This window comes from Notolabrus celidotus, chromosome 24 (assembly GCF_009762535.1).
Source record: "Notolabrus celidotus isolate fNotCel1 chromosome 24, fNotCel1.pri, whole genome shotgun sequence".
Lineage (NCBI taxonomy): Eukaryota > Metazoa > Chordata > Actinopteri > Labriformes > Labridae > Notolabrus > Notolabrus celidotus.
In genome coordinates this window covers 5,209,644-5,225,878 of record NC_048295.1, presented here as the reverse complement: position 1 = coordinate 5,225,878, position 16,235 = coordinate 5,209,644, and the positions used below count along the sequence as shown (strand labels likewise).

The 16,235-nt window shown below is 43.5% G+C and overlaps 1 protein-coding gene across 3 annotated transcripts in view; it reads left to right on the top strand.

Annotated features, from left to right (window-relative positions):
- LOC117807974 (rho guanine nucleotide exchange factor 7-like) overlaps positions 1 to 13,247 on the top strand; it is a 17,792-nt gene extending 4,545 nt beyond the window's left edge. For 2 of the 3 annotated variants that reach the window (XM_034677320.1, XM_034677321.1), the window contains exons 3-21: positions 3,515 to 3,599; positions 4,146 to 4,270; positions 4,408 to 4,612; positions 5,727 to 5,818; positions 7,045 to 7,139; positions 7,452 to 7,547; positions 8,189 to 8,311; positions 8,408 to 8,546; positions 8,637 to 8,696; positions 8,784 to 8,930; positions 9,016 to 9,102; positions 9,194 to 9,272; positions 9,374 to 9,510; positions 9,589 to 9,813; positions 9,901 to 9,994; positions 10,455 to 10,544; positions 11,224 to 11,320; positions 11,413 to 11,467; positions 11,694 to 13,103. In XM_034677320.1, coding sequence (XP_034533211.1) covers positions 3,515 to 3,599; positions 4,146 to 4,270; positions 4,408 to 4,612; positions 5,727 to 5,818; positions 7,045 to 7,139; positions 7,452 to 7,547; positions 8,189 to 8,311; positions 8,408 to 8,546; positions 8,637 to 8,696; positions 8,784 to 8,930; positions 9,016 to 9,102; positions 9,194 to 9,272; positions 9,374 to 9,510; positions 9,589 to 9,813; positions 9,901 to 9,994; positions 10,455 to 10,544; positions 11,224 to 11,320; positions 11,413 to 11,467; positions 11,694 to 11,816 — 2,154 coding nt within the window. In that variant the 3' untranslated portion in view covers positions 11,817 to 13,103. Of the gene's footprint in view, positions 1 to 3,514; positions 3,600 to 4,145; positions 4,271 to 4,407; positions 4,613 to 5,726; positions 5,819 to 7,044; positions 7,140 to 7,451; positions 7,548 to 8,188; positions 8,312 to 8,407; positions 8,547 to 8,636; positions 8,697 to 8,783; positions 8,931 to 9,015; positions 9,103 to 9,193; positions 9,273 to 9,373; positions 9,511 to 9,588; positions 9,814 to 9,900; positions 9,995 to 10,454; positions 10,545 to 11,223; positions 11,321 to 11,412; positions 11,468 to 11,693; positions 13,104 to 13,143 lie in introns of those variants that run through there. The other variant, XM_034677322.1, reaches the window with a different exon arrangement.
- Positions 13,248 to 16,235: the final 2,988 nt, after the last annotated feature.

Here is a 16,235-nt window from a genome sequence, read left to right as displayed (position 1 = left end):
TAAAATGAAGTCTTTGCAGCAATGGTTTCATAGCTGCTGCATGGAGTGATCTAGTGGAGCCAAACGTTTGTACCTGTGAGTCATTAACACCTCCAAAAAGGTAAAAATAGGTTCCCGGTGTGGACAACAGTCAGAGCGTCAGGTCTGCAGTCTTTGTCATGGTTTTGTTTTTAAAGGTTTGAGTGCAAGTAATCATTCTTAAATCATCTAATCCAAGCGTGTAAACTGTACTTTACTGCTGCTTGAGGATGACTTAAGATTTGCAGAATCAGAGATGATGCATGTGAAAGTCTAGATCAATACTCCCCTATCACAGCCCTTTAATTGAACCTTAATCCAGTGAGTCTTTTTCATCAGATTCAGCCCACTTTGCATGAATATTATCGCATTTGTGGTTTCCATGTTTGCTGTTGCTATCTGCGGTTATAATTATACAACTGTAGCTCCGTGATGATCTGAAGTCGTCCCACTCAGATGCAGAGATCTTTGTGGGAAGCGATGAGTAGTTCTGCAGAAATGTTGGAATGCAAAGCAGGAAATGTAGAAGTGTGTGTGGAACATGTTTGGCTGTTTTTCTGAAGTGTGATCAGCGTTTCCTGAACATGCATCTTGTCTTTGTAACTCAGTGAATCAGCCCGGGTTATATTACCCTGAGCTCACTGGATGAGGAAAAACGGCAAGTGAGTAGTGTGATACAAAATCACCTCAGACACATACACTCACAGTATTGATTCCTGCTGCAGAAAAAGCCACTGAATCATTATGGAAGGGGGCAGATTACGCAAGACGGGAGGCCACCGCTGCAGACCTTTAACAAGGTTTTCCCTCCAGTCTTGGAAAACGATTTCTGACATCCTCCGGCAGCGAGAGGGACGGCTTCTTGAGACATAAAACCCTGAGTTTGTTGTGAGGAAAAGGAGCTGGTCTGATGTCATCGTCTGAGGCTCCAGTGGCTTTTCCAATCAGGTTGATGAGAGGCATGTCATCCATGTTGCTGGAAGCCGAGGCCGTCACTTCCTGACATCATTGTAGTAATTCTCCCAGACAGGCAGGGCGAGCCAGCACAGGGGATTACAGAGTGGACCACGAGTGATAGTCCGACTCTGAAAACACTCTTCATAGTTTAAATTTTGAAGTTAATTAAACTTAATTAGGTGGAGTATTGACTTTGCATTCAGGCGTTACTCTCCTAGAAGTCGGTGTGTGTGTGTGATGCTCACACAGGATTAAGGAGCTTTAGAGGTATTCTGCTTGTGTTTGACTAATCACACGGCTTTGTTTTGCCGTAAGCACGCTGAGATTATGAAGAGAGTATTTTCACATCATTCACATCGACCTGCAAAGAAGAGCATGAAACACCAGGCTCACTCTGTAGTTATTAATACCAGTCTCCTTTATTCCCAAACGTGGCTGCATTGCTTTCATTTCTATCACGTGAAATCCTTTCATGAAACTCAAAAGATTTCTGGATCTTAAGGAGGTTTTACTTCGATTTCTTGAACGCATCTTGTTCAAGAATTAAATGAAGACATTCATCCTCCTTATTCTGTTTTTTTAAGGGTTGTAATCAGCAGGCACAGACCAAAACGTCTGCAGACAATAACTTGGAGGAACAAGTTTTTCCCATAGTATAATCTCTACCTGTGTTTGCAACAAGTTTCTCCTGAGTCCAGATAAATCAAAATATCATCTGCAGATAATCTGAGGGTGGCGTTGGAGAAATTGACTGGCAGCTCAGTGGTGTGATGGATAAGAAAGCTGCCTTGCAGTCTGATCGTTCAGGGTTCATATCAAATCCAACTTAGGGCTTCCAGTGTGAGATAAAAATGAAAGAGTTTCCTCAAAATGTGGTCGAGAAATGGAGTGAAAGCATAGCCGATAAAGAGCTTTATCTGATTCTCAAAATGTGCACATGCTGAGTGAGGAAGCATGCTGTGTTAGCATCACATATTTTTATTTATTGTGATAAAGTCAGACTTCTTTGTTGTGCAGATTTTTTGCAGATGCTCAAATTGCAGCAGCATGATTGGGATTATTTTGCGGTCTTAAAGGATGCTTTAAAAAATTATCTCTTGTAGTTTCTGTAGCTGAAGTTTCCAACCTGATAGGACAATATGCATCAAAAGAAAGAATATAGAAACTCATGTTTTATCTGCCCAAAGAGTTAGTTTAACTTTAGTCCACTTTGTTTCTGCATAAATCAAATTAAATCTGTAAAATTATTTGTTGTGCACGATCATATTTAGGCTACAATAAAATCAGGATTATGGAATTATTGTGCAGCCTGTTTTGGGATGATATGAAGTAGGAGCCTGCACATACCATCTTTAAGGAAAGACAGTGACAAGGTCATGTTTGTTTTATCCTCACATGATTGCAGACGCGTCATCTTGCTCTCGTTGGCTGCTGTGATTGGCCCTCCTTTCTTACAAGACCTCACTGAAGTCTTAATCATAATAATGAATCTGATGGATGGAACCAGAGGATCTAAACTCAGCTCAGACCTCCTGTGACTGAAATCCATGAGCTGCAGCAGAGACGCGTCCCCAGATGGGTATCGTGTGTCTTTAATGAGCCTGATGAGGTCGTTCTTCATGATAATTAAAATATCTGTCACATTAAAGCCTCCATTATCCTCCAGTGAGATCTGATGTTTCAGTTTCTTCCTCTTCATTAGTGAGGGATACGATCCTCCTGCATGTGTCTGACCCTGCACAACGTTATTATTCTGAATCCCTGAATGTTTACGAAGACAACGATGCATTTGTGTTCCTCCTGCAGCAGGACGTCGTACTGTACGTTTCACGGCCCTCTGCCAGCAGGAGAGATGAAAGTGTGTATTAACAGTTGGACTCGTAGTGCTCTGAATGCTAATCAGCCTGTGTACATTAATCAGAGCGAGTGGGTTCTTAAAGGAGCGCTGCGTTAGGTTTTATGATTTGATTAAAGAGACGGCGCTCTGGCAGCTCTCAGCGTCTTCCCTCCAGGGCTTCATTTGAAAGAATAATTCAGTCTAAGATCGGGACTTTGACTTTGCTCCACCTTCACGCCTCAGTCAGGCAGTGTGGTGCACACAAGATTAGGGGGCTTCAGAGGTATTTTGATTTGTGTGTTTGTGAGTGTGTATGTGTGTGTGTGTGTTTGATGGGGAGATTAGAAGTGGGAGCTCAGACTTTGAGTAATCCTGCACCAGACTGCAGTTGGCGCAGGGATGAAAACCCCGCTGAACTTTGGATTCCTGCATTTATTGGCTAACATGATGCAAGCTGAACATGAGCGGTGTTTCAGATGTGATCGCTTTTTGTTGCACACATGAACAGTGAACTGTTTATGTTGATGTTGTTGTGTTTGAGATCCCAGAGGTGGCTTCCCTGCGTGAGAATCATCCGTGGATATTTGAGGAACACAGCCTCCTCGTGTCCTTTTAGCTGCCCCACACTATAAATTCTTTATGAGTGTTATTTCCTCTTCCTTTCTCTCTTATATGTTTTATTGCTCTTCTTCTCTTCTGCAGGCTTTCGAGGTCAATGACCTCCTGCAGGGGCTGAACTTCTCAAAGGTCCTGAACTCCTTGGTCGCGCTCAGCAAAGCCACAGAGGGTGAGGTTGTGTTTTTGTGCACACTTGAGAAGTTATTTTTTATTCAAGTGCTCTGTAGTTTCATGTTTGAATCAAAATTTCAGTAAAAGCAGCTCTCAGAGAGTATCATAAGGTCTGAATCTGAGAATAATCTTCCTTAGTTCATAAATCTGTCACCAATATTTGATAAACCATCGTCTATAAAGTAAGTAATCATCACAAGGTCAGTATCTGCAGATAAAATCTTAAAGAGCTCATCATTAATATCAACTGATATGAATATTTATGCTGATATGTACCAGGGATTAGTCATGACTTTTACATTTTATGTCATAAATTGCGGAGAAGCAGCAAATCTTGTAATTTCAGGAGCTGAAACAAGAAAAAAATGACTGAAATGATGAATCAATTATAGAAGTCAGCAGTTGTTCTTTTGATCAGCTAATATTTGCAGCTTTAAGTGTCATATATTTAATATTACCTTTATTGCTTAGAATAATTATAACTAGATAAAAGCTTTGTAGGTTCATTCAAAGTTTTGTAATTGCTTGATTTGACTCTGTGCAGAATCAGGTGTTCCTGAGGACAGTGTGTGTGTGCCGCACACCTCCTCATCCAGGATCAAATCATTCGACTCTTTGAACACTCAGACTCGCTCCTCCAAACTGCTGCAGCCTCAGTACCGAAGTCTGGTGAGTCAACATGACAACAGCGACAACTTCCTCGGGAGTCAAAACACAAACACAGACTTGGTTTGATATGACATCTAATAAGTCTGTTATGAAGACTCGGATATTAATCCTTATCATCTTTCCTGTCTCTGTCTCAGGACATGTCGGAGGGCAGCGGCTGCGGCCACATCCTGGTCAAGGCGCGCTTCCCCTTCGCGCAGACCAACGAGGACGAGCTCTCTTTCTCCAAGGGTGACATCATCAGTGTGAGCCGGCAGGAGGATGGGGGATGGTGGGAGGGCTCGGTCAACGGCAAGTCGGGGTGGTTCCCGAGCAACTACGTACGGGAGCTGAAAGGAGGAGGTGGGTGGAGCTGCTCATCAGGAGCAACAGACCGAGTTTGTTTAACATGCGAATGATCAAGGGTTAAACACACAAACAGCTTCTGTACGTCACAAATCTCTCACCGGAGATCTGTGATAAAGCCGTGTTTGTACTCTGTGAGGACTTGTGTAACACAGTTAAGCACCTGCAGGTGTTTTACCTTCCGCTTACATCTCAGAGTGGATGCATTAGTCCTGGAAATGTACGCACAATATGGAAAATCTGTGTTAATTCACATTTCTGACCTCAATCTGAACAGTTGGCTGTAACTCCTCGTGCCTGTAAGAGCATTATCCTCAGGGCTCGTTTGATTGTGGAGGTTAGTTGTGGAGGGGGAGGCAGCGAGGTAGGAAGGAAGGAAGGAAGGAAGCTCCCATAGTACACAAAGACAGGAAGTTCCAGAGCGACTGGAAAGAAAACAACTTCCTACTTAATGTTTGCAGCAGAGAGCAGAACAGGGAAGAATGCAAGTTATTTAAAGTAGTGTGGAGAGAAAGCAGGCTTCTACTGGAGCAATCCTTTAAAAAAGTACTTTGTTTTACTCTGTTCGACGTGTAAAACAAATGGCACATATCCACAAAATGTTTATTATACCCCAGGCTTCTCTACAACATCTACAAACAACCACATCGCTGAGGGTGTGTCTCTCGTGTTTCTTTACTATCCAAATGTTGTAAAAGCAGAAACCAGGGCAGGAATATGTCACAACATGAGTCATGAAATTAAAGCGTTCAGTCATTGGTTGTCCTACATATAGCTGGGTAGCCCCACAGGGAGTGTTTGAACTACAAAAGGAGACATTTTATCAAATGGGGGTGACAGTCCTGCCACCACTGGAGTCGTCACTTTAGTAGTAAGACTTCAGGTTCATGGCAGAGCTGTGTCGTCTTTGTTTGTTTGGATATTTTATGTGTTTGGGGTTTCTTTGCACGCATCACATTGGTGCAAAAGATTCTGCAACACAGTAGGAGATGATGTTCAAATTTGGCACCAAAGGGCTCAGAAGGTCAGAGGTTAATCTGAGTTTAGGAGTTTAATTGCTCACACCTCTCTTTAAGTCTTTCATTTGTTTTCCCCTTTACTTCTTCTGCAGATAAAACATTAGAGAGGCAAAAGTCTAACACTCTGAAGAGTCCTCCCAAGGGTTTTGACACCACCATCATCAGCAAGACGTACTACAATGTGGTGGGTATCATGTTAACATCCCAAATGTTATAGTTTACCTTTGTCCACCTGGTGTTTTAACCTCAAATAAAGAGTGATTCTGACTTTTCATCAGGTCTCTTTTTGAGAGCAGAAATGGAATAACCGCGTCCTTCTCTGTCTTTCCTGACGCAGATTTAACGCTCGACTGGTCCGAGTTAACGTGTCACATGCGTGTGTGTGCTTTTGAAACTGTCACAATCAATTATTTGTCATGCACACATCCAATTAATGATTGTGCATCCGTGTGTGTCAGCGTGTGTAAGCACGTAATCGCTGCATGGCACCCCTGCATGTGTCGTCTGTGAGAGGGATGAAATGTAGGTTATCTCTTCCATTCCAGTGGTTTCTGGGGCAGCCTTGCCGCAGGGTGGGATTCTGCTGGTATGTGTGTTTGTGTGTGTGTGTGTGTGTGTGTGTGTGTGTGTGTGTATGTGTGTTTGTTTTAATATTGCAACAAGCTGCCATAGCCTCTCTAGACGGTCCATCTCTGGTGCAGATACCTGAGTGTGTCTCGTACATGAGACACAAACACATCAACACAGACGCTGCCTGAAGTCAGAGCTGCTCTTAATAAGAAAGCATTTCTTTTAAAAGAAGACGCTGCCGCCTCTGGGCTTCTTTCTTCTTTCTTCTTTTTGCCTGCTTGTGTTTGAGCTTCAAGTTTAAAAATAAAGATGAATGAACCGTATTTTTGATGCCTTCACCTTTCTCTCACTCATTCATTTTTGATGCGAGATGAATAAATCTTAAAAATAATTTGGGTTGCTTCGGTTCAGTTTTTACTGCTTCAAGACCCGAGGGGAGATAAGATGTCTCTAATGTAAGAGTTAATTACTTCAAACTTTAGTTTGGGAGTCTTTCTGGTGTTTGGGAGAGACTGTTTCTTGCAGTAACAATATTGTGAGGTATTTGTTTTTATTTAAACTTTTAACTTTTTGTATGTATTTTAATTTAATTCATTAAATGTTTTATATATTTATCTAATCATTTACATTTTTTATTTTATTTTTACTTTTTTATTTCAGACTATGGAGTTTTTATTTTCTATGAAATATTTGTGGAAGGAATCTATAAAAAATCCTGTAGGTCTGCAGGATGTTCTGAAATGTAAAGTATTGAATTTATTAATGCCTCACTGAGAGAAAATATGCATGATGCATATATTTAAATGTGATAAAGCTGTTTCTGTGTCATGTCTCTAATAGGTCCTGCAGAACATCCTGGAAGCAGAGAGTGAATATTCACGGGAGCTGCAGAGTCTGCTGGGCTCATACCTGCGCTCTCTTCACCCCACAGACAGGTGGAGTTATTTTTATACCTCTGTTTTATTAAACAGATGATGGAGGCGGTGGTCACACAGCAGCTATCTGATGGAGTACTGGTGTAATCTGACTCTTTACTCGCATACGGCAACCTCTTCTGTTCGTCTTTACTGGATATGAGCTGAAACCAAACCTTGATTATTCCATTGCAGAGTTAATGTTGGAGAAATGCCCAAAAATATAAAACTAAATGTAGCATATCAATAAGAGTAAGAGCCAGAGAGCTATAATAAATGCCTCTTTCCTCCTCCTCCTCCTCCTCCTCCTCCTCTTCTTCCTTCTCTCTGCAGACTCAGCAGTGTGGACATCAGTCACATTCAGGGAAATCTGGAGGAGATCTCAACGTTCCAGCAGATGTTGGTTCAGTCGTTGGAGGAGCACACAAAGTTAGTACAGCAACGTCTGAAGATCCACACAACACTGAGTTACATACAAGGCTTTAACAGTGTGTTAAACATTAGGGGCTTTAATATGCAGCTTCTGATGTGTTGTTGATTTCACCGTTTTAAACAAAAAGTTAGTTACATGTGTGGTACTAATTACAGAATCATTTGATTTGATTTTTTGAGTATTTGCTGATGTTATATTCAATAATAGTAGTACACTTGAAATTGGTATTAATTATCTTTAGAGCTCTTTAAAAATCCAACGTCATAAAGGCAGCAAACTAAGAAACTAAGCAGGTCATAAAATCATGAACAAAACCAACAATATTAGAAACAACCCTGACGAGCAGCTCGTTTAACTTCCTGTGTAACTAAACGTACATCCTGCAGACTGACCTCAGCTCAGGCCGGATGAATCAGAGGTTTGAACAGTTTTTAAAGTAACAGAGACATCTAGTGGTCGTCTGCAGTGATGACCTGCTCATCTCAGAAAATTAATGATCCGTTTTGCAGAAGAGAAGTGCTCCTGTTTTTAACATGGCCTTGATCTGGACGTTATTTCTGAAGAGAGATTTAAATGTGTTTGATTGTCAGTCGATTTCACCTCTGTGTCTAAGTTATATTGTTCCGTGTGCGTGCAGACTCCCAGAGAACCAGCAGAGGATCGGAGGGTTCTTCCTGAATCTGATGCCCCAGATGAAGATCATCTACGTGGCTTACTGCACCACCCACCCGTGTGCGGTGCAGGTTCTCACCCAACACAGGTACCAGCTGTCACAGCTGTCAGTGTGCAGGAATCGAACCCTGAAACACGACTTGAGGTGTAAATTTTGTGGCTGTATTTTGTGTGTTCGTCACAGTGAAGAGCTGGGGGAGTACATGGAGTCGAAGGGGGCATCCTCTCCTGGGATCCTGACTCTGACCACCAGTCTGAGCAAACCCTTCACCAGACTGGAGAGATACCCGACGCTGCTCAAAGAGCTGGACCGGCACATGGAGGTGAGGTTCAGTCTCTTTGACCTGAATCTGCAGAAAGCATGTTATTGTTTACATATTCTTATGCTTTCTTTGTTTCTCTCTGCATCTCAGGAGCAGCATCCAAACAGAGCTGATCTTCATACTTCCATCACGGCCTTCAAAAGCTTTGCAGTAAGATGACACTCTATAAAACACGATAACAGAAGAGATTAAAGAACAGATGTCTTCATATGATGCAATATCTGCGTTTGTGTTTAGGCTCAGTGTCAGGAGGTGAGGAAGAAGAAGGAGCTGGAGCTGCAGATCTTAACAGATCCAATCAGAAACTGGGAGGGCGATGACATCAGAACCCTCGGTCCTGTTATCCACATGTCCCAGACCACCATCCACACGCAGAACTGTCAGGTACTCAGCAGAGACTTTGATTGCACCCGTGTTGAAGACGCACTATGACTCTGAAGGGTGTTTAAAGTACGTTGTTTGTTTGCAGGAGTCAAACGAACGCTACCTCGTCCTCTTCTCTCACACGCTGCTCGTGCTCTCTGCCAGTCTGAGGATGAGTGGATTCATCTATCAGGTGAGTTTGTATTTAGATTACATTCCTAAAGGAGAAAACCCAATGAATGCTCTTTGATTTTAAAGACTCTGTGGATTCTGTGTCTCCTCAGGGGAAGGTCCCTCTGTCCGGGATGCTGATCTCCAGAATAGAAGACGGAGAAACCCTGAAGAACGCTTTTGAGATCTCCGGTCAGCCCTCCCTCATGACGTCATCTTTCATTTCAACGTGTGCAAGCTCGCCCCCCGTGTAAAAACATTCACACTCTCTGTTATTCGTGTGTGTCGTGCAGGTGGTCAGTGTGAGCGGATGCAGGTCGCGTGTAACAGCCAGCAGGATCTGCAGGACTGGCTGGACCTTCTCACGAAACAGACACACACTCCGGCTGTGCACACACACACGCACAAGCCTCAGTCGGTGTGTCACACGGTGAGTCTGCAGGACGTCTTCAGAGAATCCAGAATCTTTCTCTCTTCCTCTAACTCCGTCTCCTCCTCTTCCTCGTAGCTGCCCTCTCACCCCGTCACTCCGTCCAGACACTCTGAGTCTCGTGGCGGCAGCACAGGAAGCATCTACCACACGCTCCCTCACCCCACTTCATTCGGGAGCACACACACCAGCAGCTCCATGTGGGGGCCTCTGGAGCAACCGAGTACCCCCAAACCCTGGAGCCTGAGCTGCCTCCGCCCTGCGCCTCCTCTCCGGCCTTCTGCTGCTCTCTGCCAGAAGGAGGTGGTCTCACCCTCACATCCTTACTCTTTATCATCCACCTATTGAATACTTATTCCTTGAATACTTATTCTGCCTCTGTGTTTGTAGGATATGAGTAAAAGTCCAAAGAACATGAAGAAGCTGCTTCCTAAGAGGAAACCAGAGAGGAAACCTTCAGAGGAGGATTTCACCGTCAGGAAAAGTGAGTACACGATACGACAAATACAGCACGATGATAGGAGTGAAGAAACCCATCGCATCACACCCTTATACCAGTATTCCTAAGCAACCCAGACAGGATCTGGATTTAAGAGAGAGGGCTGGAAGACGAGAAGTTAGTCTGCATACTCTCAGATTTGCAGGAAGGATGAGAAGAGAGTAAATGAAGATGACTCTTTACTTTTGTTTCAGCCTCCAGCTGACATCAGTCCTTCTCCTCCAGATCCCCTGACTTGCTTTCACAGCTCAGTCTGATATCTTTGTAAACTCTGTCCATGCACTTCTTATTCTCCCTGCAAGGAAAGGTGAAGTTAAACTTTTGAAAAGTGGTCTTTAATGCTGTTTAAATGCATCAAATCAGAAGAATCCTGCACACTGTCCAACTTGGAACATTTCCATCCAGGCGTCTTTCTGAAGCATGTTTCCTCGTCTGTGTCTCTCAGGTACGGCCGCTCTGGAGGAGGACGCTCAGATTCTGAAAGTGATCGAGGCGTACTGCACCAGCGCCAAGACGCGACAGACTCTCAACTCCAGTGAGCGCACACACACACACACAGCATCCTCCGTGTGAATGCTAACCACTGTTTGATCTCTGCTGTCGACACTAACAATGTTTCTCTCTCTTCTCTCTTTTGATGTCTTCCCTTCCTTCATCCTTCAAATGTAATGTTTTCTATTAACTCCTCTTAACACCACAAACTCTTTTATGTTTCATCTTTCTTCCCTTACATCCTTTTATTTTCCTTACAAACATATTTTATACCCCGTATGGTTTGAACTCCTCCCCTTCATCCCTACGTTAAATTTAATTTACTCCGTCCCCCGTACGTCCAGCCTGGCAGGGGACCGACCTCATGCACAACCACGTGCTCGCTGACTCCAGCCTCACTGTCGCTGCTAACCCTGCTAACCCGCTTTGTTCTGACCAATCAGAGGACTCGGATTATGACAGTATCTGGACGGCCACTAGTTACAGGACGGCCTCGTTTTCTCGTAAGATAGCAGCAGTGATAAGAAAAAAAGTGAAAGGATGTATAAAAGTTTAAGGAAAGAAACTAAATTATTATTTGATTAAACTAATAAATGAATAAATAAATGATTATAATAATGCAGTCCAGGGCAAAAAATAAATGACTCCAAATTAGGAGCCAGATTAAAAAGGTGAGTCTAAGTTTACTCTCTTAAAAACACTTGTTGTTTGTGTTGCGTCAGGCTCCAGCAGGCAGAACGTCCACATGCTGTTCCCCGAGGAGGAGAAGATCATCGTGGAGGAGACAAAGAGCAACGGGCAGACGGTGGTGGAGGAGAGGTGAGGCTGTGTGTTTTTGATTTTAGTGTGTGGTGGGATATAAAAGGAAGCAGCGTGGAGATGTTAAATCAGAGGTGTTGTGCTCCTTGCAGGGGTCTAGTGGACACCGTGTACTCTCTGAAGGATGAAGTACAGGAGCTCAAACAGGTGAGTCAGAGTGGCTTTGTTTGGCTGAAACTCTCAGGAAGTGTCTGAGTGTCACACCAACATTTGTGCACTCGAGTGAGTTATCTCAGTCTTTTGCAGCCAAGCTTCAAAGAAAGTGTTTCCAGTTTGATTCCTCCTCTTTACTTTTGGTCTTTTAGCCACAAAGTCTGTCTCTCATCGCACAAACAAATGAAAGTGATAAAACTCCTCTAAATCTCTTCTCCAGGACAACAAGAGGATGAAGAGGACGCTGGAGGAGGAGCAGCGAGCGAGGAAGGATCTGGAGAGGATCATCAGGAGGGTTCTGAAGAGCATGAACGACCCCACGTGGGACGAGACTAACCTCTGAGATCATTGGTAGGGACTAGACTAACTCTTGACTTTAAAAAAACGGGCCAAATGACCTTTGAACTGTTGCCAATAACACTTTCACTTGAACCAAACCGGACCAAGAGGAAAACCTACCACCGCCGTCGTCGGTGAAGCCATCCTAAAGACCGTAACGCTGTGACGTCGAATCAGCTGGTAGGCACGATGACATCACTTCCCTCTTCGGCCTTTTTATAGCGCACTGATGAACGAATCACTTCTTTATTTACTTTTGTATTCATGTTTCATTCTTCTGTGTGTGTTTCTGTCATCAGAGAAGAACAAGGACAGTATTTATGGACCGGCCTGGTGCGTGTTGAACGTCTCCTCACTGACGGTTTATTTATTTTATTTCAGAGACGTGAGAGAGAACGTGGTAAAGATTTAATCTGCTGCGTTTTTCAATCATCTTATTGTGAAAAAAAAATCTGCTTTATGATTCGTGTTATTGATTTTACGTCTCCGTCTGAGCGTGCTCGAACAACAATCTGAGTTTCATGAATAATAAATAATGTGGAGAGCATCAGTCGCTACTTTAAGCTTAAACTACGATTAACCAGCTCATATAAGTGACCTCATTTTTACAGGATTATGTGCCGTCAAATAACTGCTGCAGAAGATCTATTTTCTCCCACAATGCATTGCTTCTTTTGATTACTTTGCTTATTGTGACTGTTTTTTAATTCTAGTTGATTCTACACACTGGATTCTGTGCATTAATGGTCGTTTGGCGACAAAACTGCAGAACAATCAACCCTTTAATGATCCACTTGTAGGAGCTGGAGGATAGATGATGTATAAATACTGGAATATTAATTTAAGTGCACACTCTGAGAGTCTGAGGAGATCAGAGCAAGTCTTTTCTGCGCACAGGGATGTGTCTCAGAAGCATCACTTCTCTGTTCGTCTTATGTTTTACTTTATAGATCAAATACGTAACGTCTGCTCCGTTTGAAGAACAAAATCTAAACACCGCTATGAAGAGTTTTTATGATTTTTAAGAAGTCAGTGAGATGATTTCTTATTTTTATATCTGTGATGGTTTTTATTTCTAACAGCTGGTTTTGATTTGTGACCGTTTTCTACTGAAGCCGCTCGATGATTTATACTGAGACCTTCCTTTGCTACTGTTATTTAACTCTAATGACCCCGTCTGTGAGCTCTGATGTATTTAACTTAAAGATGTTCTGTGTTAGTAGAAGAAGAATCGTCCCCATCCATCTATTTATTTCACCTCAGTATCTGTGAATAAACGTTGAATCAAACGGTTCAGTCTTGTGCCTTTACTTCGGTCGATCTCTCTGCAGGTTAGAAGCTCCAAACATCACCTGGGTCAGAGTTAGCAGCTGCACAAACTTGTTCCTCACATTAAGGAGAAAGAAAATCATCAGAAGAAGAGCTTTTTGAGGGGGTAAGACTTTTTTCTTTTTTAAGAAGCAGCTGCAACATCACTCTCTTCAACCAAACACCATTCACATCTTAAATCTGCATAAGTGTTTTTGTGTGAGTCATGCTATGACTGTTCTCTTTAAGCTTTATAATATGCAAAGAGCGTCCTGCTGCAGTTTTCAGTCCTCAGTCTCATACTTTGCCTTATTGATGGATGCATGGTGCTGCTGTTGTTTTAAATGTGCAGATACGAGGTTGTAATATTTGTGTCTCTGGAGGAACCAGCTCTGCTCTCTCTCTGTGCAGCAGGAGAGTCACCTGTACCTGCATCCTTTTCAAACCCTCTTTCAAAAATCTTCTTTGTTGGATCTGATCCCCTCACATGCATTTCTGACACCCCACAATGCATCACTGTCAGTTTGATGGTTAGATGTCTGTTATCAATGCAATCAGCAGCATCTCCTGGCCGAATTGCCAACAGGTTTTGGCAGGTAACCAGTGAGGAGCATTATTCTCGTAACAACAGAGGAGAAAGGCGTCTTTGTGGAGTTGTCCTGACTAAATTGACAAGGCCTTTTACCGCCTTTGATACAGCGCTGGCTGCCTCGCACAATGGATGGCTTATAAATTTGCAGATGTCGTCTGGAAAGCTCAAATGTCAACGCTTTTCACAACAGCACCCGGGGCCCTGCGAGGGGAATAATTGATCGGTTCACCTTTTGTCTCCAGCCAAATATTCATGCAGCCGGGGTGGAAAATAAAGGGAGGCAGAGAAAAGATGAAAGAGCATCTTCTGCAGAAACTAGTCATCTTTTTCTCTCCTCTGTGAAATAACAGAGCAGACAGGTGTGCAGTCCTCTCTCTGGGTGTGCAACCAAACCTTTCAAGGTAGAGAAGTCGAGGAAACATCAGCTTCAGATTTAAGACCAAAGAAGCTAGGGCCAGCTCAGGCTTGGACCAGCTCTTAGTTATGCTGCTATAGGCTTAGTCTGCCGGGGTAACTGGCAGACTGGGATCCTGTCTTTCCCTCTCTCTCCTCTCTCTGCCTGTCTCTCACTTTAACTCTTCCTGTCCCTTTAAAGTTACTAACCATAGACCTTTCTGGAGTCCCTGAGCTCCCTTGTCTTGTAGGTTCCTTCTGCTGTGTACATGCCAGACTCCAGCTGCTACAACTACTACTATCCGTCTCACCACTATCATCTCTCTCTCTTCATCTCCCTCTATCCAGCTCGGTCTCAGCAGATGTGTGTCTAACTTGAGTCTGGTCCTGCTGGAGGTTTCTGCCTTTTAAAGGTCACTGCTGGGTGAAATGTGGCTTCTCTGTAAACTTTGAGTCCAAGTTTGGAGCTTTGAAACCCTTAACGTTGTCGTGTGGTGACGTCTTTGAAAGATTAAAGTATTGTGGTGTGTTTATCAGACCCAGACTCTGAGATGTGACCTGTAGTGAACCTCTCATTATTCACACACATTCACACACTCACTGTATCGACGGCTTTGTGCAGATGAAATGACAGTGAGTCACTGCTCTCTTTTGTTTTTGGCGCAGCACCAACAGGTGTCTGTGTTTTGTTTCAGACTCCTCGGGTTCTGTACCTTTCAGTCTCCGTGCTGCGTTCAATAGCCGCTGATCATTTAGATCTGACTTGTATTGTTGCATTGTGCCTCCCTCCGCTCTCTCTCTCTTTCTCTCTCTCCCTTCCCCTTCAAAGCCTCGCCATTAATTTCCAGCCTCTGCAATTTTCCTCTCCAGAAGCAGAAAGGAGCGAGAGAAAAGAGAAAGAAAAGATGACAAAGACGACACAGGACTCCTCTCTTCTCAGGCGCTCGGCCCGTTATTGGACCAAAAGAGACGAGCAATAATTTCCCTCCATCATTGGTTTACTCCTAAAAGCCCGTTTGACGTTGGTCCTGAAAAGAAAGCAATAAAGAAACCTTTTCAGCAGCGTTGAAAGAGCGAGAGACGCAGGAATGAATCCCTTTGGGACACTGCGACCGGAGGGGCCTTTTTTATTGTCTCTGCTCTGCTAATCAAACGGAGCTGAAATGAAAACAGGGTTTTCTATGAAAACACGGCCCTTTGTTGGCTTTGGAAGGCTAGTAATTCATAAACAATAAGCCGGCTCCTTTTGTTTGGGTTATAATATATTCCTGCCGCTGAAAGAGCTCTCTCTCTCTGCACACACACACACACACACACTCACACTCACACACACACACACACACACACACACTCACACACACACAGAGTGAAGTCAGGGTAAAAGCCAAAGCGAGGCAGCAGGGAGAGAGTATAAAAGGAGGCAGAGAGGAAAGCTTTTCATTCATCGAGCTGGCTGAGAGTCAGCAGGATGCTCCACTCCTCAACTCTCCATCCTCCACCCCTCTCTCTGCTCCCTCCATCAATCTTTCTCTTCTTCCTCTCAGAGCTTTTTTATGTTGGAGTGAGAGTCAAACTTTACTTCAGCGGACCAACAGGTGTGCTCAGATCTCTTCTCTCTGCTGCAAACTCTCACTTAAAGGAAGGATTCCTGCTTCTCCTGAGGATTAGGATCAAACTCTCTCTTTTTAAAATGCACATTCTGCTTTTAGAGTTCTTCTCTTCATTTTTGAGGAGCTGAGAAGAAAAGGAACACACAGAGGAGGATGAGGAGGAGTGATGTAGGTCTGCACCTTCATGGAGCGACACCCCGGACTAACTTCAGTGTGAGGAGTCGTGCGTGTGTGTGTGCAGCACTTACAGCAAAAGAGAGTACGACACCATGGATGATGATGATGCATCAAACAGCTGACATTACATAACATCAGGATGTTTGTCTCACTCAGAGGAGCAGATTTACTTCATGAAGAGGAGCTGAACTTTAGTGAAGAGGCTCTAAATGTCATCATTTCTTTCCTTTCTGGGCAGAGGGAGCGCCAACATCTTCAGGATGTAACTTTTAGGATGTTACAGGATGGATTTAACACTGTGGATTTTTATATAGATATGGATTATGATCAACTCGACATGATG